Raw genomic sequence first — 22,880 nt, 5'->3', positions numbered from 1 at the left:
GGTTAAAATTACTGTGGATTTTGAATAAGCTGCGAGGTTAAAATGTAAGTATTGCAGTGCAATTCTTTTAAGTGCCCTGTGGAACAGCTGGGAGAAGATACTCACCATGTGGTCGATTTTGAGAAAATACACAGGAAAGCTGTGTCTCAGGAAAATAAGAAAATCTGTCCCCCCCCCCCCCCCCCCCCGTAGGAAAGAGAAGTGTATCCTGAATGCTCCCAAGTGTCAGAATTATCTTCCCTGGCTGAAACGGTTATTAGATACAGGGGTGTTGTGGCAGAATGAAGAATGTGTCAGTTGCAGGGGATTTGTTTATTTAAGTTGGGTTTGCAGAAGATGTTGCTAAATCTGAGTGATGTGCCTTGAATTTACTGTTTGTATTGAGGCTGTTGTTGCATGGTCATTTATCTCAGTTCTAGGACCAGCAGAAACACAATGAAAATCCTTTCAGTGTAAGTAAAGACAAATTATTGAAAAGTTACTGAGAGAGAAGGTGTCTCCATAGCTCAAAGGGACACTTTTAAGATAATTGTAGGCGGTTGTTAAGGCTCCTTATGTCTTATTTTCCTACTCATGGGATTGCTTATAAAAACAGCACAGAAATTTAAGGGCAGATAACTCCAAAATGGCCTTGGTGACTCTTTTTAAAAAGGGAAATGCCTAATGTGTAGCTATTGTAAACTTGGTCTGAATACTGATTCATTTCTGGTAATCTTGGTTGTGCAAGATCTGCACACAGTATACTGTGACAGCACCTGCTTTTTTTCCTCCTTTACCTTGCTTTTATACCTTTCTGAAATGTCTGTTATTCTGAAATTGCAGATTGTTACTACATCATTAGTTAATTGCTTGGTTTATTTCCCTTGGAGAATCAGACAGCAGCTGACATCATTCATATGCAGAGAACTTCTAGGTGTGTTTGTTACAGAAAAGCATATAAGTCAATATGGAAAATAAAGCAGGTATTTATAGTACATGCCTTCACTGAAGAATGGATAACATGTACCTGCTCCAGACAAGCAAGCAGCATCTAGAGAGATGACTTATCTTGCCTTTTCCACAGGCTGGGCAAGGTCAACTCATGGGGAGAATGATGTGAACGGGGGATGCTGGCACATCTAGTGACACTTAAAAAGAGAGACCTCAAAATTAATTTTCAGGCGTTGCAACTAGTGGTTTCCTCCATTATTTCTCTCCATTCTGTTCCCTTCCCGAAGTCCTTCTCCAGCAGCTGTGTGGAATGAGCTGTACCAGGTGTTGGACAAGGAGCTGTCTCTTCTTCTGCCAAGAGGACAGTAACACTGTATATTACTGTTGAAAAGCACACTGCAAGATACGTTCTAATCAGTGTGGTTTTCTGCAGGGTGATTTTCTCTTTCAGATCCTTAGCGTTGTCTTAGAAAGAAGGAGATGACACTATAGGAGACCTTAGCATTCACAGAAACAGTCTGCAGGAATGAGTTTGTGATGGCTGCTTATGTGTTTGGCTTGAGACATTCTTGACAGCATCTCATGCTAGAGGAAAGTAATAATTCGGTTGTAGTACTGCATCACTGCAAGAAGAGGGCAGAGGGAGTTGAGCTGACTTTTTTTCTTTTTATGGTTGGGATAACTACCTTTCTACTGATAAATGCAAGTTAGTGGGGGCTCAAATGCTGAAGGATTGTTATGTTATTTTTGTTGTTGAAATAAGAAACCAAATATTCAGAGATGTATATAAGTGAAGACAAAACAGTTTCAAATATGTGATTGTTTGCTAAGTGCATTTTGGTTTAGATATTTTACAACATTTTAGTATGGCAAATCAAAATGAAATAAATAACTGTGAAAAGACAATAATTCCATGTTCTCAGAAAGTCTCCTAAAGACATCCTTTTGTAGAATTAGTTTTTCAAGGTCACTTTTTCATGAGAAAAATATTTTTATTTCTAGCTTTCTCCCTTCCCACTCACATTACAGTTTTCCACAGAACAGAATTTATGGTTCCTGGTGAGGTTTGTCTTTGCATATGCAGTGCTGAGGAAGATAAGAGGCTTTCACATCACTTGATATACTGATAGTGTCGATACCAGTTTCTTAAACGTAACTCATCACACATAAATTTGAGCTTAAGTTTGCAGGAACAGTCAGTCAGTCAACATCATAAGAAATTGCTTATTTGGAGCAGGAAACTGCTGTCCAGAAACTGCAGTGTAGGTAGGTTCAATCGTTTGCTGCTCTCAAAAGTGAAAAAATTAGTAGCACTATTCCTGTCTTACCCACTCCTCGTGTCTGACTGCTTTAGTCCCTAAAGCTGTGCTCTAAAACAGAGCATTGAAATTTTCACTCTTGACTTTCACAGTGTTAACTTCTCTGCTATTAGAGACTGGAAGTGCTCTTAAGAGAGGAAGTATATCTTTAAACTGCATATATATTTTCTGTTTTGCACCAGCTGGTATTTTTTAACGGATTATATTGGATTATTTTTATCACAATTAACACTCTGTGCCCTAAATTCTCATGAGATTTCACTCCCAGAGTCCATGCCGTGAGCTGAGCTAGGAGATGTAGTGTACTGTGGCCCACTGCTGCTCCCACGTGTTTTGTATTACAAAGCGAATATACCTGTGGGAGAAAGGGTGTTTCACAGCTAAATAGAGTTCGCAAGCCTTTGGCCCAATTCCTGTACATAGTTCTGAATGTATTAAGAGGTGTTGGCCAGATGTCTTGCCACATGTGTGTTCGAGTTGCAGAAAGATGTGGAATTGCTTTCTTCAGCCTTTGTGGTTAGATAAATTAACCAAGAAGTGCAGGTACTGGCATATGAAAGAGTTGGTAGCATGCTGTCCTCCTTAGAGTATCTTAAAGTTGTGATGCAGTTAATTCAGGTTACGTTCATCCTATTCCAGTTCAGGTCTTCCATTTAGCTGCAGTGGTTGCCAACTTAATTTCCAGTGGTAGGGCAGGGACCGTTCCAAGCACCTGAAAAGATGCACGCTGATTTGGCTGTAGGATGCAAGCTAGTGACTTAATAGCTTCACTGAAACTGGAGGTTGAAATTGGGAAGCACAGGGAGAAAGTTAACTCAGCCCTTCATGCTTCCCAATTAATCAGCCTAGAGCTTATATAGAAAGAACTCATTTGGAACTCAGTTCAGTGCTATGGCTTGGTGGCCTTTGCTTTTCTTCACATTTTTTGCAGGTGATTTTAATGAGTAGGCTGCATAGTGGACAATCTAAAAAAGAAAAAAATATAAAAGCTTAGAGATTCTTTCAATGTGTCATGAATGGTAATGCTAAAGTCTAAAGGATAATAGCATGAAATACCTTCAATATGTATTTCAATTAATGTAATTTATTAAATATTTTTAACTTAGTATATTTAATATATCTAAATGTTTTGATATGTGTTAATTGTTGAATGCCTTGTTTCTTCCATAAATAAAGTAGATATCTAAATTCACAACAAAAGAAATTAAGTAAGCTTGAACTACAGGCTGGGTGCAGTTCAGTGCCTGGGGCACATTGGATGATGGATATCTAAATACTGATTTCAAAGTTATATACCAAGTGTCTGTAAAAAATTAGGTCTTTAAATATATCCCTCTGAAGAAGCAATATAGTTGGCATTATATTCGAGGCTATTGAGCATTACCATGGACTGTTGTAATTGGGATCTTTGAGGGCCCTACTGCTAGGCTGTATGGTACTAAATGTTTTGCAAGCGTAGGTGCCCCCTGTAGATGGTGTGAGAACTGGTGAGCTGAGCTGTGTCTTCTTCTCTGGTCCAGGCAAAGTCTCTTGCTTTGCTGGAGAAACAGGCAAGTTACTGCACAGGTTGGAGCTCTGGGTGGCCGTTTGGCATTCCTACACTATCAGTGTCTATGGTTTTTTTTAAACAATACTCTTGTGTTTAAGGTATTTTGCTATTTAGTTTAGGTTTCTGATTGTCTCTGATGCCTGAAGATTACAATACACACATTTCTCAGTCTTGGAAACTCCCAGAATGATTTATTTTCTTTAAATCCTGAACAGTGCTTGTTCCAGGTAGAAAGCTAGGGCAAGGTCAGCCTCTGTGAAACACACAGATTCATTTTTCAGATGAGTTCTTTACTTAACCTAATAGCATATTCCTATCCAAACAGTCAGGCTTCTAGTTCTTCAAAAGCAAATCATGTGAACATGGTGAGCAGTGCTTGGCATACTGAATGGGCAGAAGCCTCTTGCATTTGCAGCTTTCTTTTCCTGACTTGTTAAAGGAGATTACTTTGCAGACTCTGAAATATATTGGCCTTCAGAAAGATGAGCTATAAAGCTCTGCAGAGGGAGGATCAGTCTTTGTCATCTTTCCCCACGTCGTTTTCTATTTCCCCCAACTATCATATTTCAAACATCAGGCCTTAATACAGCAGCCCATGTGCAATTTTGGTAACCAGCTTATTCAGGGATGTTATTTCCCTTCCTACTTCTGCCTGTTATGCTTAGTTTATAGGAGTAATACGTGCTTTGTGAGAGTCACTACCATAAAATTGTTCCTCTCTTTGTGCAGAGGGACTGTGTTGGAGTAGTTGCATCTTCCCCAGCGTGGCTGAACTGCTTTAAATACATGGGTCTAATCAGAGCAGTTTTATTTTCTCTGTTTGGACATGGCCATGTTGAAGTGTCTTGATTGTTATCACCAGTGTTTGTGGGAGCACAACCACACAGGTTCCAAAGCCTGCTCTCAGCCCTGTGCCAAGGCGCGGAGGATACTTACTGCCTCTGAGCACGCCTCCCTTGATGCAGTACCAGAGGCTGGTGGTGCTGTTAGTTGCAGCAGCATCTGAGATGGAGTTGAAACAGCCATTCATGTTTAAAAATAAAAAATCTTCCATGCTTTGGCAAGTCATGTTGTTGTTATTGCCTTTTAACACAATGAATGTCAACAGTCGACGTTTGTTATATGGTATATAATTATGAAGCAAAGGAGAGTGACCTCAGTCACTTGTATTTTATTTGAGATTATTAAGCATGTTACTCTGTTTATGATTAAGCAGTAATAAAGACTTCACTGAAACCATTCCTACTCTTTTAAGTTACACTGTGAACTCTGATCTGCTGCAGAACACTTCTGCCTTCAGGCACCACAATGTAGAGGTTTTTCAAGCGAATATTTTTTGGGAGTAGAGGAGAGTACTCATTGTAAGAGCTACATGAAGCACTTCAAAACCACTGCATTCCCTGCCACCCCCTTTCTTTTCTTCCTCTACACCTTTTTCCTTGAGTTATTTAAACCAAGTTAGACAAGAAATTTAACTGTGGCCAAATGCCTTAACACCTTTGGCAATGTTTGTGCTGTCTGTAAGGATGATTCCATCTTTTACGTAGAAATTGCTAATCAAGGGGGTTTTCTTCAGACTGACACCTCTGCTGTCAGTTCACACAGAAGTAGATCGCTGTGACCAGGGTGCTGCCTTTGACCAGGTCAGTCTTGTATCCTAACCTTTCTAAAGCAAGTTCCCTCTGATCCTGCTGCAGGTGTGGCTGTGGAGGCACGCTGGAGCTTGGAGAGACCTGGAAGGAGCACCTTACAGCATGCTGGTGCCATCTGACGGTACACTTCCCCAGCAGGTTTTCCCCGTTCCCATCAATGTCAAAAAGCTTTTCATTTGTTTTGTGGAAGTAGGGCAAGACAATGTTAGTTGTGTGTTATATACACACACACAGATATATTTCCCAGAAACAGAAGTACTGTATTCATTAATCTGTAATGTTCAGTGTGGTTTTTTGTTCATCTTGTGTTTTAAAAACAATTTTAGATTAAACTGTAATTTACCATTAGCCTGAGGACAGGCTGAGGGAGCTGGCATTATTCAGCTTGGAGAAGAGGTGACCTAGTAGTGGCCTTCCAATACATGAAAGGGGCCTACAGGAAAGCTGGAGAAGGGCTTTTTACAAGGGCCTGTAGTGGTAGAACAAGGGGCAATGGCCTGAAACTGCAAGAGAGTAGATTTAGATTAGGTACAAGGAACGAATTCTTCACCATGAGAGTGGTGAAGCAATGGAACAGGATGCCCAAGGAGGTTGTGGATGCCCCCTAAGGCCAGGTTGGACAGGGCTTTGAGCAACCTGGTCTGGTGAGAGAGAGGTGTCCCTGCCCACAGCAGGAGGATTGGAACTAGATGATCTTCAAGGTCCCTTCCAACTCAAACCATTTTGTGATTCTATGATACGGTATGACTTTCTCACTTGATTTTCTTTTTCCTTCCCCCTAGAAGTAACTATTAATTATAGACATGGTCTTCCTGTGATAACTCTTACACTGCCCACAAGAAGTGAACGTTGTCGGTTCACTGTTAAGCCAGTGGTGACCACTGTAGGGACATTCCTGAAGGATGTGCAGAGAGAAGATAAAGGAATTGAGCGGGCGGAAGTCTTTGCAACAGGTATCTTACGTTTTTGTTACTCCTCAAAATCAACACATTCCTTTTCAAGTACTTCTGACTGTAACTTCTGTCCTGAACTGTACTTTTCTCCTGAAACACAGGTTTAGTCCTCCATCAGGTTTAGCGTTGTTGCTGTCTGGGTAGCTCTTGAATGCTTCTGGGGTTTATTGGTATTTCAGATTTAATATCTGAGTCCTCTTGGAAAGGCTGATTAAAAATGCAGATTGTGACATATTACTGTAACCTCCTGTACATCCCCGTTGTGTTCTCTATAGTTTTTTTTGCAGGTAGCTTCTCTTTGTAATGCTGTCTTTAGACAAGTGTTTCTCTTCTGGTTCTCCTGATATCTTTTTCTTTCCTTGTCCTCCATGATCCTTCTTAAAGACAATGAGTTGGGCTCTTGAATGTGATGTCTGACAGTTGTTCAGTGTTGTTCAGAGCTGGAAGAATTCGTTTGTCTTACTACAAACTTTGAACTCAATGGAAAGCTTACTAAGAGCTAAGCAACCAGCTAATGTGTGCAGTGATAAAAGGCAGCCTATTGAGACTTTGGGAAGGTTTCATTCATCAGCTCTAGTACAGTATCTGGGGCCCTTGCGTTGAAAGAAAGAAGCTATACTGATATGTTAGCATTGATGTGGCCTTTCCTTCTTGTAGTATACCGTTTGTCCCATTGTCCCAAGTCTTCAGGTAATCTTCTCAAGTTCTGCTCACTGTTTTCATGTGTTTTGTCTTTTTGGTCTGCCTATCGGTAAAAGCTAACGTCCAGTTAGTTAAAATGGTTTTCCGTTTTATTTTCAAGACAGCTTGGTTTGTGTTTTGACAGTGCTTTGTAGTTTTTTCACAGCAATTCTGAAAACTCTTGCAACCCCTGTCCTGATCCTAGAGAAGGACTCAGTCTCAAAAATAGAACTTAAATGTAGCTTTCTTGTCTAATTCTGGTATAAAAGCGAAAAGAGAAAAAATTATAGCTACATCCCTGTAGAAAGATTTATTCTCCATCAGGTAACATATAAACAGAAAAAATTATGGAGTCAAGGAAGGTTGGTCCAAAGTTTCAGAGCTGGGTGCATTCATAACATTCCCTTTCTTTCTAGTTATTGCAGAGGGCTGCAGGGACTTTTAAAGAAGTTAAGAATAGATTGATTCTCCTAGAAAATCAGGAGGCCACAGATTAGAGGAAGCTGCTTTAGTTGCCTTTGAGAGCACATCCAGTAAACCAGGAAAATGCTCCATAGAGCAAAATACCGATATTCTCTAGAGCAATGAGATGTGATCTTTTTGGATCCCAGTGTGTGCATGAGCTTTGTGTACGCAGGAACTTGGGCATTTTGGGTTTTTTTAATGTTATGTCTGCTAAAGTAGAAAATTCTGTTGAAAAAGATAATTTCATAAGAGACTTGTATCTTCAGAAGCCCCTGTAACAAATGGTCCTTGGCAGCAGCTCTCCTTTCCCTTTACATAGAATTTTTTGCTAACAAGGATTTCTTACTGAGGTGAGGCAGGGCTAGCCAAGAACATTCCACCGACAACCGTTAACCTCCGACCACTGCTGTCCTGCAGAGACATCCATGACAGAAGTTTGTGTGAATCACTGCTGAATCAAATTTTTCTAGTGGCACATCAGTGAAAGATAACTACTCATACTGCTTCAGCACAAACATCAGTCACTTGTGAAGCATGAGATAATTTCTGTAAGAAACCTGTAAGTCAGGCATTTTTGGCATGGATGGGCAGCAGATCCCAAAGTGGAAAGGAATTTGGGCAGTTTTCGTCTCCTCTCATCTATTTAAACACAAGCTACCCACCTTTGGAATAGAAGCATTTTCTCTTTGATTAAAAAAGTGATTTAAACAGTTTTCTGCTCTACATTTTTCAAGTGCTGGAATTGTAATGTTAGAGAACAGCTTAGATGCTTAATTTATTAGGAAACCGATGCTGTAAAGAGAAACTATTGGTCAAGTACAGAGAGTTGAATTTAAACATTTATTATTAAAGAAAAAATAGGAAACTTTGATCTAATGCAGACACTTCTTATGTGTCATTTAGCTGTTAAATGAAACCCAACCTTAAATGAAAGTATTGGTGCTGTGTATGATGTCTCGTTTTCATTTTTTGGTGGATTTTATTTTGTCCTGTGAAACCTCTATAGATAAAAAATGGCCCTTTGTCCGTATTTGAACACTTGTGCTTAGGTATGGAGAGGAAAGTAGCCTTTTCCTGAAAGCCTGTGAGGAATCCTCTTACATAAAACACCTCCCTTTCTCCAAAAAATTTTTCTGCTTTTCAGTTAATAAGAGGTTGGACAGGTTAATAAATGGGTGTTGTATCTCATCCAAAACAAAGACCCTGTCTGACACTTCTTTTGAAAAGCATTTTTTGCTTAAATGTCACTTGGTAAATGTCATCTTAATAATTTACATGCAAATGAGCTTTGATGTCCTATTACACTGTAAAAAAAAAAGTGGATGGGCACATTCAGACTTTGGGTTGATGGGGTAGTATTCATGTACATTTTTTCATTAAAAAGAAGAGAAGAAAAGGGTTCTTCAGAGCTTTTTAGACTAATGCCTCTGTGATTCCTAGTTTGTCTTGTACTGGACAGTATAGCTATCTACTTCTTAACTCCTAGTCACAACTGGTAGTGAAACATAGTGATTTCAAGTAACATTGACAAAATTTGGCAAAAATTACTCCTTTTGACTAGAAAAGCCTGTTTAAGGAAAGACATAAAGCTGTAACTGAAGATGAAGTCTTTGAAGGTCTTTTAATTTCCCGAAACACTTAGTCCTAGTGAACCTTTTGTCCTAATGCAAACTTGTGTGTAGACGGAGAAACAAAAACGGAGATCTTTATGTAGCAATTTGTTGTTGCTTTATGTGAGACTTCCTCTTCTTCTGCCCTTGCCAGTGGGTTGATGCTGGTGGTAGTTATAACACAAGATAATACAAGTCTGCTCATATAGTAGTGATAAGTCTGAATGACACTGCGAGAGAAAGTATTCAAGCACATGCTCTGTGTTGATGAGTTCCTCTTTATTGTTTAATATCAGTTACCAGATTTACCAAAAGTGCAATTCCCTTCCGGACATTACTAATAAGAGCTCTAGCGCTTTTCCAAAGGTATATCTGCTAATGTTTAAGTTTCTTTATGATAAATTATTTAGAACTTAAATCTTTCTTCTGCAGATGGTAGCAAGATCTCTGATGCAACCTTGATGGAGGTCTTACTGATGAATGACTTCAAACTTGTTATCAACAACACAGCGTATAGTGTGTCACCCTCTGTAAAAGGTAAGAGCAGTGCTTAGTAACTCTCACTTCATCTAATGGAAGGCATAGGAAGTCTCGGAAAAGTGGAACCTATCTGGAGAATGGAATTTATTTTTATTACCATTTGATAGTCCTGCTTTTGGGGGTTGGAGGCGAGGAGAGTATGAAGAAGGGTAGGTTCTTGAAATGTTCCGTTTGACAAAGGTTTTCATTTCAGATAAGCTGAGTAGTGAGCATGCTACTGAAATGGAAGATATCAAATCCTTGGTTCACAGACTGTTTGTGGCTCTACATTTAGAAGATCACCAGATCAGGAAAGAAAGAGAATTATTACAGAAACTGGACCATCTGAAAGAAGAGCTGCTGCCTCTTGAACAGGTTGGAAAGTGAGGTTACTTTTAAAAAAAACCTCAAACACATTTCCTTTCATCACAGGCAAGTCCTGTGATGGAAGAAAATCAGCATGAATGGCTAGTGTGTGTCCTGGTTTTGTTTGTTATGTAAACGAGGGTCAATTCACATATAATTCGTATTATTTTCAAATCAGTTCTTTTCCCTCCTGCTATGCACATTCCCTGAATAGAAAGCTCAATACCTGGAGAAAAGCGGTCATGAACAAGCCTCAGCGTGGCTAGGATTGGGATTGAAAGTCCACTTTGTCATCTGTTGCTTTATGAGCAGAAAAAACAATAGTGAGGTAGAAATCGTCTGTGGCTCAGGGCTCAGGTTTTCTGTTATTACCAGTGCAGCACGACAAATTGTTTGGATTAATGGTTGCCAGAATCCGAGAAGGGAACGTATGACTGTTGATCTAGGGCAGGCCAAGCTAACCCAGCGTGAGGGGAGGAAGCCACAAAAGAGCCTGAAATAGTGGACAAACTGTAGGTTTTTATATTTTCCTTTAGATGAAAGCCAGAATCATGGACAGTGCAGATGCAAAGACCTCCAGGCTTTTGTGGGTTGGCTTAGCTCTGATGTCAACACAAGGGGGAGCGTTGGCGTGGCTCACGTGGTGGGTCTATTCCTGGGACATCATGGAGCCGGTCACATACTTCATCACTTATGGGAGTGCCATGGCTTTCTATGCCTACTTTGTTCTTACTAAACAGGTGAGTCCTCATTTTTTAAATGTATAGAGTATTGTAAAGGAGGTAACCTGACTTTGAAAATCGCAGTATTTGGGCTCTGATTAAAGTTATAATTCACGAAGTAGCCTTGCTGTCACACAGGGACTTGTTTGATCCCTAAAGGGGCTGGATAGGAATGTTACGTTACGCAAAATCAAACCAGGTACTATTACACGGGAACTCGGCTACTGAGCATAACTACTATCTGTAAGATTTCATAACCTAGGGAACGAAAAATGATCAGTCTCTTATTTTACATTTTTTGTAGATCACTTTGAATAATAAATAGCACCTTGCTCATTACAGTGAAGGGAGATCAACTAGTAGCGCTGTGCCAGTTTGGGAGCACTGCCCGTGGCAGAGAACCACTGACAGTAGCTTTTTTTTGCTAGAGTTTATGTATAAATGGTGCAGGCTATCAAACCATTTGGAGCTCTGGCAGTTGCATTATTGAATTTTAGGCACTGATTTAGTGCTTGAAAAAGCGGTACTGCTTTTTTCTTCACAATGTGATTGCCTTTCTCTGACTTTGAATGAATGGAAGTAAATCTGCGACCACTGAAATGGAGTGGGAGACAGGTAGTGTTTATCAGAAAAAAAGTTTGCTGAGCAACAAAAAACCAGATCTTAACGGAACTGCACAATACAGACTTGTCCTGAAATCATGTAAGACTTTGAGAAATGCTTTTTTTTTTCTTCCTGTTTTAGCTGTACTTTATTCCCAAAGCAGAAATCTTGATGTTGAACTATTTGTGGTGCAAAACTCTTTGTTGTAGAGATATGTGGAAGAGTAACCAGCGTTTCCCTCCACAATACCAATGGATCTATAGATCCTCTAGCGAAAAGGGGAGACGTGTCTGTTTTTAGGAAGAGTTGGTTCTGAATGCAAGTTTTACTCCTTTTCACTAATTTTTAAGAAGGGCTAAGGCACTCCTACTTTTTATATATGAGTAAGTAAAGAGATTACTACTTGGCCTCTTTGAACATCTACTGGTGCTATTGCTTGAGGCTTTCAAATATGTCTTTGAGAAATAGTAGCTGAACTTTCTCTGACTTCTTTGAAGTAATGTCCATTGACTCAGGTGGCTCCAGTCATGAAGATGTTTGTTATAATGGACAAATGCTTTAGATGCAATAGAAATGATCCCAACCATGTGTCTAAAAGGCCCTTACGACCTGTAAGAGTCTAAGTTCAGATGTAGCCTCTTAATAGAACATGTATGTGTTGAACTAGATACATCTTCCTGAAACAGGCTGAAGACTGATTTGTAAAGCTAATCTTGTGACCTCTACCCAGTTTTCTTGCTAACCCTAAATATGCACCCTGCTTTCTTCACCAGGACTACATTTACCCTGATGCTAAGGACAGGCAGCTCCTCCACTATTTCTACCGGAAATCCAAAAAACAGCATTTTAATGTGGAACGATATAACAAGCTCAAAGATGACCTAGCAGAGGTATTTAAATACAGTTCGTAAATAATGAGGTAGCCTCTGGCTTAAGACTTTTTCAGTACGCTCTCAGCAAACAGAAAATTGACCTCAAGGCTTGCTACTTACATTCAAAACAGCATTTTGCTTATCAGACAGTTTCAGCTGTTCAAATAACCCTCCAGTGTTTACCATTGATATATAAACTACTTCAGTAAGTCATCATGAATTTAATTTAAAACAAATAAGTCACATCCACTTTTTGCATACTGTAATACATTGCACTTTTGGCCATTTTAATAGAATAGCTGCATTACTTTTGGAGACGGTATGTTTGCTGCTCTGCTCTGGTAAAACAATTTCTTCCCTTCCTTGGAAGAAAACTTTATTTCAGAGTTCAGCATTTGATGTTTCAATCCTATTCCTTAGATAACGCTTAGATTTACCGAATCTGGATGGTGGCACCCTCCACAGGTGGAGTGTGCACCTAGGAGAAACTTTGTGGTCTTCATGAAGAACTGTAGCAGATTTCTTGCTCCTCAGTTCTTAGCTCCCCAATCCCGTCTCACCAGCCCTATGTCTCATACAAGAAAATTGAAACTGTCCCTAATTTCAGCTCAAGACCCGTGGTTCGAGGTATCATTTTTATGAGCCATGTTTGACATAAGGCTAGAGTTTGATGCTTTTGCAGTAGCCTATATGGATTTTTCATTTGTAATTTCACAAAAATACTACTTTGGGGTGTGGATGAGTGGGTGGACGAGCAGAGGCATAAGATTCTCCGGAGACTGGCTCAATGACCTGAGCAGGTCTGTAAATGTTCAGTGTCCTCGAGTTGATTAGTTTGGCTTCTTATGTTACGACCAGTGCCTTCTGAGAAAGAAAAGATACTGGATGTATGAAAGAGGAGAAAACAGAGGGCTGCAGAACGATGAATTCTCACTTTTTCTTTCACCGGCAGGCAGAAGAATCCCTGAGGCGTCTACGCCAACCTCTGCACCTGAGGCTTCCGATCCAGGAAATCAGTGACAAGGACTGATTGTGGTTTTGTATATATTAGAATTGCTCTTTCAAAGCTGATAAAAACATGTAGTTACTCAGTAGAAACTGGATAATTTTGACCACTATAGTTTTGAAAGTTGCAATAAATATATGTAAAAATTACTTGGTCACATGACAGTTCCATTGGTTTTGTTTAGTTGGTTTTGGTTTGGTTTGTTTTTTAAACTCTACAAAGCAAAAGCCGAAGCACAGATATTAAAGTTATTTGTCAAATCTCATTAGTAAAATGAAGGCATTCTGCCTCCTGGTAAAATAACAGAGATGTTTTATAGAACAAGGGCTGGTTTTTTTAGTACCATTTATTAGAACACAGCAGTGACTCACAGAATAATTAACTTCTGCGTTGACTATTAATTTTTTTCCTGAAATTATTCTTTCCTTTTCCCTAGCTCTATGTATTGACTCTCTTGGTATAGCACCATTGGTGAAGGTTAGACTTGCATCACAGCTAGGCTTTTTCAGTAAATATTGCTGGAAAGGAAAGATATATCAAACTCATTTACTGTAAAATCATTTATTTTTCACTCTTCCATTTTACTGAAAGAATTTATCAAAACATTCAAACACACGTGAAGACTTAACATAAGACTTAATATCTATGATTGAGTATAGTATGTGGAAAGATTTAACTAAAGCAGAAGTAGTAAATACACTATTTTCCACCCAGGAAAGTGGATTAAGACCCTTTTCTCAGCTTGAGTTCTCAGTTGTCCACCAGAGTTAAGTATATGTACCAATAATGTAAAAAAATAATAAAAGAAGTATTTGCCTCCTATCAGTATCACTGAAATTACTGAAGCTGCAGTATTAACAATCCTATGGCGAAACGTCCTGTGGTGACAAATGCACCATCACTTTCACAAACACAATGACAAGTACAGCTGATCTCTGCGGCAACTGGGAGGAAGAGGCTGAACCAACACCAAGGTCTGAAGCATGCAGGTTGCACATGTTGTATTTTGCAGAGCTGCCGAGAGATGTCCAGCAGTTGTAAGTGAGCCCGGAACCTTGATATGACTTGCTTTAGCTTTAGAGATGTCTACAAGGCGAGCTGACCCAACCTCAAGCTAAGCAAGCTGTACATTTCACTACTGCTTGCTATTCTCCTGAGGATACATAGCACCAGCAAGCTAGAATTGTGCCCCAAATATAAATGATTTGCGAGGAAAAAGTAGCCCTTTATTAATACTACAATTATACTCAAGGAATTAACTTCCTTTTTAGTGTGACAATAAGAAAAATGCCTATAAGGCTCAGTGTATCCACCAAAACCGGAAGGTGGATATTGCTGATAAAAAAGGATGCCCTACAAACACATTCCCTGTAAACTGCGCTCTTGGAGCAAGAGAAGCTCATCTAATGCACTGTTTGAAATGTTTTGGAAACAGTAAACCATGCCAGTTAGGCAGCAATCCAGTGAAAAACTTTTCAGAAAAAAGTAATCCTCTTAATAGTTTTGCACCAGCCAGCTTTTCCCAAATTCCCTGAGATAAAGCAATTTTAAAGCTAGTTTTAAGATATTTAGAAACTACAATATATGCAAACTACAGTGTCAGCAGTCTTTTTTGCAAACAATCTTGCAGAATTTTCATCTCCTGATCTAAGATGCTGTGGCTTTCATTTCTGCAGTGAGTAGTAGTTAATGGTTATCATTGTTAAGTAACAGTCTACTTAGATTTTGGATGAAAATACAACTTTTTAGTTAACATGGAAGCAAAACAAGGAATCTGCTTTTTTCCTATAGCATTAATGTCTCTGCACATATCCACTTTGCGATGAGATACTTTCCTGTTAACAACAGTAAGAAGTTCTGTGAACTCCAAGGAAGAGCCGTGCTTCCTAAGTGCCTCACACAAATCTTGAATGTACCAGGAGCCGTTCACAGTTTCACGATGAGAATAGTAACCTGTTGTAGAACAGGAACATACAGTTACATCCAAATGTAAGCAGTGATGCCACTCAAAAAAAATTCATGAGAGTTACTGCTTGCTGGCTAGTGATTACTAATGGGTGTAAATGCTCCTTGGCCAATTATGTAATTCCACTGAAAACTGTAGATGGGAAATGGCTTTGAGATCACTTGTAGTGCTCAGGCAAGAGGAGCAGGGTTCAGGGATGGGTAGCTGACAGGATTGTATCTCCACCTTACAAGAGAGCAGATGGGTCTTGAGGACAAGATACATGGCGGACTGGAGAGGACAGCCACGAAATGCAGGGAAATTTATAAGTCACAAGAATCCTACAATGCTGTCAGCAGAAAGATCAGCAGCAAGATTGAGGAGAATGTTTCTGCTTGGCAAATTAACTGAAACCTTGATATTTTATCTTCACTTTTTCCTTAACACGTGAGATTCTTTCCCAGATGAGATGTCACTTATCAGACATGTAAAACAGACGACCTGGAATTGTATTCATCATTTTGACTGCAAAATGAAGAAGCTTGTTCAAGTTTGTTACGGTAAAGTATCAGATATCAGATGTAAAATATAAAAACTTACCTTGCGCCACAGAGTAGCACATGATAAAGTCTGCACCAGCAGGCAGGGTGTAGACACCGGCTGCATCCACTTCAGTCTCATTGACACTGGATTCATTGCTGCCGTCTGCTGAATCCGGAACAATAACTGGATCATCATGTTTATCACCTCGACATGCCTGTTGGTGAGAAGTACTGTTATGCTTTCACCTCTGCCAAGCTCGCTTACATTAATATGATACTTCTGACATACACCAGAGGGTTCAGTTAGGTTTTCTGCATTATGGTTAGGCTGGATTCATAAAGACCCTCTTAATTCTCTGTCAGTTAAAATACTGGTGATGAAATGCAGTGAAACGTCCGAGATGATCGCAGAATAGCTGACATTGGAAGACACCTCCTGAGATCACCCAGTCCAACCCTCCTAGCTAGAGCAGGTTGCTGAGGACTACGTCCAGTCAGGTTTTGAGTATCTTCACAGAGGGAGACTATGCAGTCTCTCTGGGCGACCTCTTCCAGTGTTTGACCCCCTCAGAGTAGAAGTGGTTTCCTATACTGAGATGGAATTTCACATATTTTAGTTTCTGTCTGTTTTTTCTTGCCCGGTCATTGGGCACCACTGAAAAGAGCCTGGTTTCCTCTTCTTCCCTCCTACCATTGGTAAGATTCCCCTGAGGCACCTCCTCCAAGCTGAACAGTCCCAGCTCTCAGCCTCTCCTCATATGAGAGATGGACCAATGCCTTAATCATCTTTGTGGCCCGTGGCAGGACTCACTCCAGTAAATCTGTATTTTTCTTGTACTGAGGAACCCAGAACTGGACACATTACTTCAGATGCAGCCTCACTAGTGCTGAGTAGAGAGGAAGAATCACCTCCCTAGGAGTGTTGAACAAATGCTCTGAAGCATGGGCATCATTATATGCTATTACACTTATGCTCTTAGTTCAGTCTCAAATGTGTTATGTTGAGGAAGGGTTTTTTTGGTGAAAAGCAGGTAAGTGAGCCCAGTATTGTCAGTGTTGCAGAAAGGCAACATGGAGGATAAGGAGGTAAGAACACACTCAAGTGAAACAAAGTAGGTAAGGAGCACTGCTTAAGAACTATCATTAGAGAAAAATCTTCTTTCATTTACAGTCATGAAGTTCTATCCTTGCTGCTTCCTCTGATTTCCAGAGGTAAATGCTACACCAGTTGTTCTGTAAACTCAGCTGATGAACTGAACTCACTTAATTTGCTAAGTATGTATTATAAATGTTTCTAAGTATTAAAAAATGAGTCCTAATGAAAGATGAATCGACAATGTGCTGATTCTTGCAGTGACCTTCTGTCTAAGAAAACTTTAATTTGAAAAAAGGTAACTCTTAGAATTACTCTATAAACTACTACAATTACAGTCTGCTGAAGGCCATATTCTCATCTAAATTTGCTAATTGTAATCTGGATAAATATGGGATAAAACCATGTGCAACCTGGTTTGACCCCGTAATGGACTGCTTTGAACAGGAGGCTGGACCAGAGACCTCCTGAGGTCCCTTCCAACTCGCATTATCCTGTGAAACAGGAGGTTACATATAGGCTTTATTTGACCACTTAGCACAAGCAGTTTTTCTGAGACACTAAAGCCTTAAATTGATTCTCTCAGTTCTACAAAGATGCCAAGTATTGATCATGGGCAGAAAGGAAAAGGAAAAAAAGCAACAACAAAGAAAACACCCACATCACCACCAAAACCAACCAAATAACCCATGAAAAAAACACCCACAAAGAACAAATTCTGTAAGGAATTTCCTAAAGTTGCAAAACTTTCCCTTGTGGAAAGACGGTATCAGGAAAACTGACTTCTGTATTACAAGAAGACGTAAATCAGTATTATCTCCACTGAATTCAGAGACAAGATGTCTTACCTGAATGATAAATATCTTTGGTTTTCCTACCAGACTCTGGCATTTGTCTCCTCTGAACATGTCTGTGATGGTCTCAATTTTGATTTGGGCATCGTGTGCATAAACATGATCATTCTCTCCATGACTCAGGAACACGCAAACAAAGCAGTCAGCATTACTGTGGTCATCCTTTGAGGCTGAAATAGTCAAGTGGTGGTTAGATGATTTAACTGTGATCTTCAGGCTTAAAACCACTGTACATTTGTACTGTATCATTTAATCTCTGATCAGTCCTTTTTCAAATGAACCCTGTTTTCAGATAGTGTAATACTGCAGAGTTTTGAAGGTGCAATGATTGAACATCGCTGAAGGTAAGAGCAACTAAAAGCAAGAATAAGAATGTTATTAACTTCTCCCAGCTGCAGGTACTTCCTTTCACTTCTTAGGAGCTTCATTAGTTCTCTCCACAGAAGCTTCACTTACCTTACAGTAAAATAATCTGAAGTCTAACCCTAAAGTTCTACTATTAAACAACTTCCTTTTGCACAAAAATTATTCTAAGTTAGATGAATAGAGAGAAGGGAAGGAAAGATAGCTGGAAACTCTGCTACAAATAGTTAGACATAACCAATATATAGCCTCCTACCTTGAGAAATTTTCTGCAGCACATCATTTGCTTTCAGATCATCAAAAATTCTGACTTCAAATCCAAGGTCTGTCAAACTATTGTTAAAACACATCAGTATTAGTAAAGATCAAATTATATGTCAGTTGTTTTCCCTGTGAGAGAATGAATATTCATGTTTATGCCTTACTTATGAAAAAAACCACTGAAGTTGATTTTTAACTCAAACTGGTGTCGAGAGCAAGTGTAGTACCTGTAGTTACTTCAAAGAGTCTGTTTTCTAAGAGAGCTCTGGACTCACTGATATCAGAGCACTTGTGCCAGCAGTTTTTGAGACTTCAAGGAACGTGCCTTGAACCTTTTTTAGTATGTGTTGCATAGGCGCTTACGTCTTCCACGTCTTTTGTTCTACACTTAAATGTAAGGTTGAGGTAACTGCTTATTTGACCGTGATTTCTGAAGTTCAGCTTTTTACACTTGTCATGGTTCAAGCTGACTGGGACAAAGAAAGCATTTAGTAGAGAAACGAAGTTTCTTACCTGCGTTCCAGATTGTTTCTGTCTGCAAAAGTCCCACGTCTGTCTGGCAGCCTTAAATGCCAGAAAAAGTGCTCATGATTGAAGATTAGTGCAATTCCTCTTCTTTGATGGTTCATTTTGTATTGCACTGCAGGATCAAGTGTTTGCCTGTTGCCAGAGATGGGAAACATTCTTGATAATTGAGCTAATGGCTAATTGAATTCCCTTCCTGTATCCCTGCTAGCTGATATTTTTCAATTGACTAGAGATTTGGACCATCTAGTCCCCAAAGACAAGACTTCAAATTGTGTAGTATTTTAGGAAAAGCCAACATCACTAGGTCTTTTTGAAAAGCTTGGGCACATCAAGCAATTAAGTAAAAACAAACGGAGCGTGTTCTACGCTCTATCAGGTTGGTTGAACAGTTTCTTTACAGTGTATTGTATTTTCTCTTGTCAGGTAGCTGTCTTGTTAGTAACAAAGTAACTGCGCTCTAGACTTGGCTCCAATTCTCCATGTTACCTGTTTAGCCAAGTACTATTTTACCATAACTGGATAGTGCATATGTACTCATCTGGAATCGTAGCTGAGATTCGCTTCAAGTTCTAACTAAATGGAGTGCTACATCATATGGAATAGACTATAAAGCTGGTATGCGTAGTGTGTCTTGCAAAAGGAGAACAAATTTGCATTATTTACGCTAACAAAATAAAAGCTATGACTATCTAAGTTTTTAGCAACCAGCCAACATCCTAAAGCTGAAGGACAGAACAAATGACCTACCCAGCTTCTTAGTAGAGGACTTTCAAACTGTCATGGCAACAAATGTACAGAGCACCTGTGTGTCTGGAGTAGCATTCAGCAATTTTACTGTTGTATGAAGAAAACACAACGTAAGTCTGTGATAGCACGCTATGGAATGTACATTTGGGCCAAGAAGGTTTTTTTCCCAATGTTGGCATGGCTGTATCTTGGGAGACAAAGCAGACAATATTACTGCTTTTCTAGACAGAGGTATTGGTGCAGAGAACAGAAACTAAAATGCTTCTGGCAATAGCCCTGGCTCTAGACAAGGCCAGTGTTACAGAGGCACAGAAGGACAGTCCAGGTCATGCTACTCGAGGACTGGCTCTACTCAGAGTTGTCATTTAGGGCACTTTACTATATTTTTCCTGCTATGGAATGTTCAGTTTTGGTGCAATCAGTGGAAGAAACTGCTTAGAATATTTGCCTGCAGATGTTACTTAAAGATCACCATTTCATCAGCAAAATACTTTTGTTTCACTCCAAAATGGCCAAAGTTATCCATAAACTGTTTCTGCTTCTCTGCTTTATTATGAACAGCCCCTTAATAAATTATCTTTTTGTAAGACCTGCATAAGATTTAAAACAGGGAATGGGAATTCAGGATAGCTGTTCAAAGTCTGAAGGTTTCCAGGGTGCTGGCTGCATAACCAATACGAAAAGTTAAGTGGGGTGCTTTATTACAGTCTGCCCCAACTGGAGTACTTAACATGATAAAATAAAAATATTGTAAGCTTTAGCCCTGTAATTATGAATGATATTTCACCTGCACTAGTGCCAGAGTTTATCTGGATATTGGCAATTTATCTTCCTTAGGATTTGGCTAGATGTAGGGCTAGTAGGGATTTTGGGCAGGTAAGTCCCTGGATCTTGTGAATAGTTCTTCCTCTCCTCAGCTGTATTCACCGCGTGAGTGAGGCAAAGGAAGTTACTAGGCAGGTAATTTAGCTTTTCCAGGGCTAGATGATGTTGTAAAGGAGAGTAGGATAAATTCACAGAATCATTATCCTGTGGTCCCTTTATCCTCTGCCTAGAGGAACATATTCCTATGCTACCCTCTAGCACTTAGTCTGTGTAATTGTTCCTTAAATTGTGATGGTAGTTTTGCCACAGGCCCTGCATATTGCCTAACGTAAAAGGAGTCCACTCCTCAAGAGTCCCTTCTGCATGCCTTCATGATAAGAAGGGTGGTTCTACATCTGGTGTAGCTAAAACTAGAAATGTGTTCTGTAAGTGGGTGGAGCTGAGTTGAATAATCCAGTCACATTCTTAAAAATCGGAAACCCTTGTGCTGATCTCAATGCCATGAAAACTTTACCTTATGTCAAGTGCATCTACTTCTGTGATGTTCTGATTTCCATCTGTTAAGAAGATCGAAAATTGATTTAGCCACTAAATCATTCATTAAAAAGGAACAATTTGAAATTGTGCATGCAGCCTTAAAGTTTAGCTGTTAATGTGAACCAAAAAGCTCATTCACATATCAGGTAAGTAGGCATGCAGTTAAGCAGGTTCATTAGGATTTGTCTGTACCCACAGCTTTTGTAGGCTGTTCTTAAAGTTCTGACTCCAACAGTCCGAATTTCAGGTGGTTGAGACATTCGTACTTTTACATCCATCCATGTATCGGTACAGACATATTCATGGTTTTATACAAACTAGCTGGCTGTATGTATTTAAACAGAGCCTCTAACTCAGTAGTTATGATTTTACATAATCTAAATACACATTGGTGTTTCTTTTATTTCAGTAATGCTGATAATGCAAAGGTGAGCATTCTCTTTGGGGTTGGATGCAGCAGATGAGTCACAGTAGGTAGTGTAACTATTTATAGCTAATGACAACTGAGCATATGCAAGGCTTAAACCTTTTCTTCTGCTAAACTGTACAGACATAAGTATCTCCACTAATAGAATGCACATAAAGGTAGTACTGTGGAAACAGTGGGGAACATAGAATCATAGAACAGTTTTGGTTGCAAGAGACCTTGAAGATCATGGGAATTTCTAGGGAATCATAGAATGGCCTAGGCTGGAAGGGACCTTAGAGATCATCTAGTCCAACCTCCCTGTCATGGGCAGGGACCACCTCTCGACTAGACCAGGCAACACATGGGGACCGAGCGGGAATCGAACCCGTGACCTCGGTGTTGTCATTATTGTCAGCACCGCGCTCAAACCACTGAGCTAACTGGCCCCCTAATTGTTGAGTCCAACCTTTGTCTTAGCCCTATCAGCACCATTAAACCATGTCCCTCAGCACAACATCTACCTGTCTCTTAAACACCTCCAGGGATGGTGACTCAACCACATGCACATCTTGTGAGGTGCAGAACTAAAGACTTACATATGGTTACGTAAGCATACGCTTCTTTACTGTGAGGGTGATGGAGCACTGGAACAGGTTGCCCAAAGAGGCTGTGGAGTCTCTTATCTCTGGAGACCTTCAAAACCCACCTGGATGTGTTGCTGTGTGATCTGCTCTGGGAGGGAGGTTGGACTAGATGATCTTTGGAGGTCCACTGCAACCCCTACCATTCTGTGATTCTGTGATAGGGTTAGGCCAAGATATTTATTCTTTTCACTTAAACATCTTAGTGGGCTATAAAATCACAGCTCCTGCTATAACTGGTGGAGACAAACTACCTCATTATGAAAAATATATACTATACTGTACCTGTGGTGGTTAATGTAGGTCTGCTATCCAACTGGACATGGCCTGCAAGAGAAGATGGGTCACATACACGTATATTTTACAAACTACTTTGTATACAATACTACACATCTGGTTTTCCACCTCACATTAAAGCCTTTTGCAAAACAAACTTAGCTATGTATTTAGAGAGGAGAAAAGTTTGTAAAGACATTAAAAACTTGCAGAAATCAAGTCTTAGTTTTAGAAGCTTTTATGTTGAACACCACGGCACAGGAGAATAGGGGGGTGGCTCAAAGGAATTCACGTGCTTCTAAGTGTTACGATTGACCTGTAAACTTCCCACTGGCAAATATGGATCATCAGGTGTTGAGTTTTACAATAATCACTAGTAACCTGACTGCACAAAAAAAGCTATTTCAGCTTGCTCAAAACATAACATATAGGGCAGACTAATGACAGAAGTGCTGAGGAATAAGTGTAGATAGATCATACCAACAATGCCTGTGCCTGTGACCTGGTAACAGGAAACCAGAGATCTCTAGGAGTGCATCTGTATGTTTAAATTTTCATTCTTTTTTTACTTGTGTACCTGAGATCTGGCTGATGCTCTTGCCTCAACTTAAA

The 22,880-nt window shown here is 39.7% G+C and overlaps 2 protein-coding genes across 2 annotated transcripts; one reads left to right on the top strand and one right to left on the bottom strand.

Annotated features, from left to right (window-relative positions):
- Positions 1-5,482: 5,482 nt before the first annotated feature.
- On the top strand, positions 5,483-13,392 carry CCDC109B (coiled-coil domain containing 109B). The gene is made up of 7 exons (XM_009876920.1): positions 5,483-5,571; positions 6,233-6,403; positions 9,592-9,696; positions 9,893-10,053; positions 10,581-10,784; positions 12,143-12,259; positions 13,194-13,392. The coding sequence occupies exons 1-7, from the start codon at positions 5,553-5,555 to the stop codon at positions 13,269-13,271; spliced, it is 855 nt and encodes a 284-aa protein (XP_009875222.1). The 5' UTR covers positions 5,483-5,552; the 3' UTR covers positions 13,272-13,392.
- A 1,569-nt stretch (positions 13,393-14,961) lies between these two features.
- On the bottom strand, positions 14,962-22,317 carry CASP6 (caspase 6, apoptosis-related cysteine peptidase). Its single transcript, XM_009876919.1, has 7 exons — positions 22,278-22,317; positions 20,920-20,962; positions 18,819-18,965; positions 18,301-18,377; positions 17,676-17,851; positions 15,793-15,949; positions 14,962-15,200 (listed from the first exon to the last, which is right to left on the bottom strand). Exons 3-7 carry the CDS (start codon positions 18,932-18,934, stop codon positions 14,962-14,964), a joined length of 765 nt encoding a protein of 254 aa, XP_009875221.1. The 5' UTR covers positions 18,935-18,965; positions 20,920-20,962; positions 22,278-22,317.
- Positions 22,318-22,880: the final 563 nt, after the last annotated feature.

This window comes from Apaloderma vittatum, unplaced genomic scaffold (assembly GCF_000703405.1).
Source record: "Apaloderma vittatum isolate BGI_N311 unplaced genomic scaffold, ASM70340v1 scaffold28209, whole genome shotgun sequence".
Classification (NCBI taxonomy): Eukaryota; Metazoa; Chordata; class Aves; order Trogoniformes; family Trogonidae; genus Apaloderma; species Apaloderma vittatum.
This window is presented reverse-complemented; position numbering and strand designations above follow the sequence as displayed.

Excerpts from the sequence above, each read along its gene's own strand:
- CCDC109B (XM_009876920.1), top strand. Across the intron at positions 9,697-9,892 it reads TGTGTCACCCTCTGTAAAAG|ATAAGCTGAGTAGTGAGCAT; the intron begins GTAAGAGCAGTG and ends TTTTCATTTCAG. Across the intron at positions 10,785-12,142 it reads ACTTTGTTCTTACTAAACAG|GACTACATTTACCCTGATGC; the intron begins GTGAGTCCTCAT and ends TTTCTTCACCAG.
- CASP6 (XM_009876919.1), bottom strand. The coding sequence starts at position 18,934 with ATGAACCATCAAAGAAGAGGAATTGCACTAATCTTCAATCATGAGCAC. Across the intron at positions 17,852-18,300 it reads GCTGCAGAAAATTTCTCAAG|CCTCAAAGGATGACCACAGT; the intron begins GTAGGAGGCTAT and ends TGACTATTTCAG. Across the intron at positions 15,201-15,792 it reads GTGCTACTCTGTGGCGCAAG|GTTACTATTCTCATCGTGAA; the intron begins GTAAGTTTTTAT and ends GTTCTACAACAG.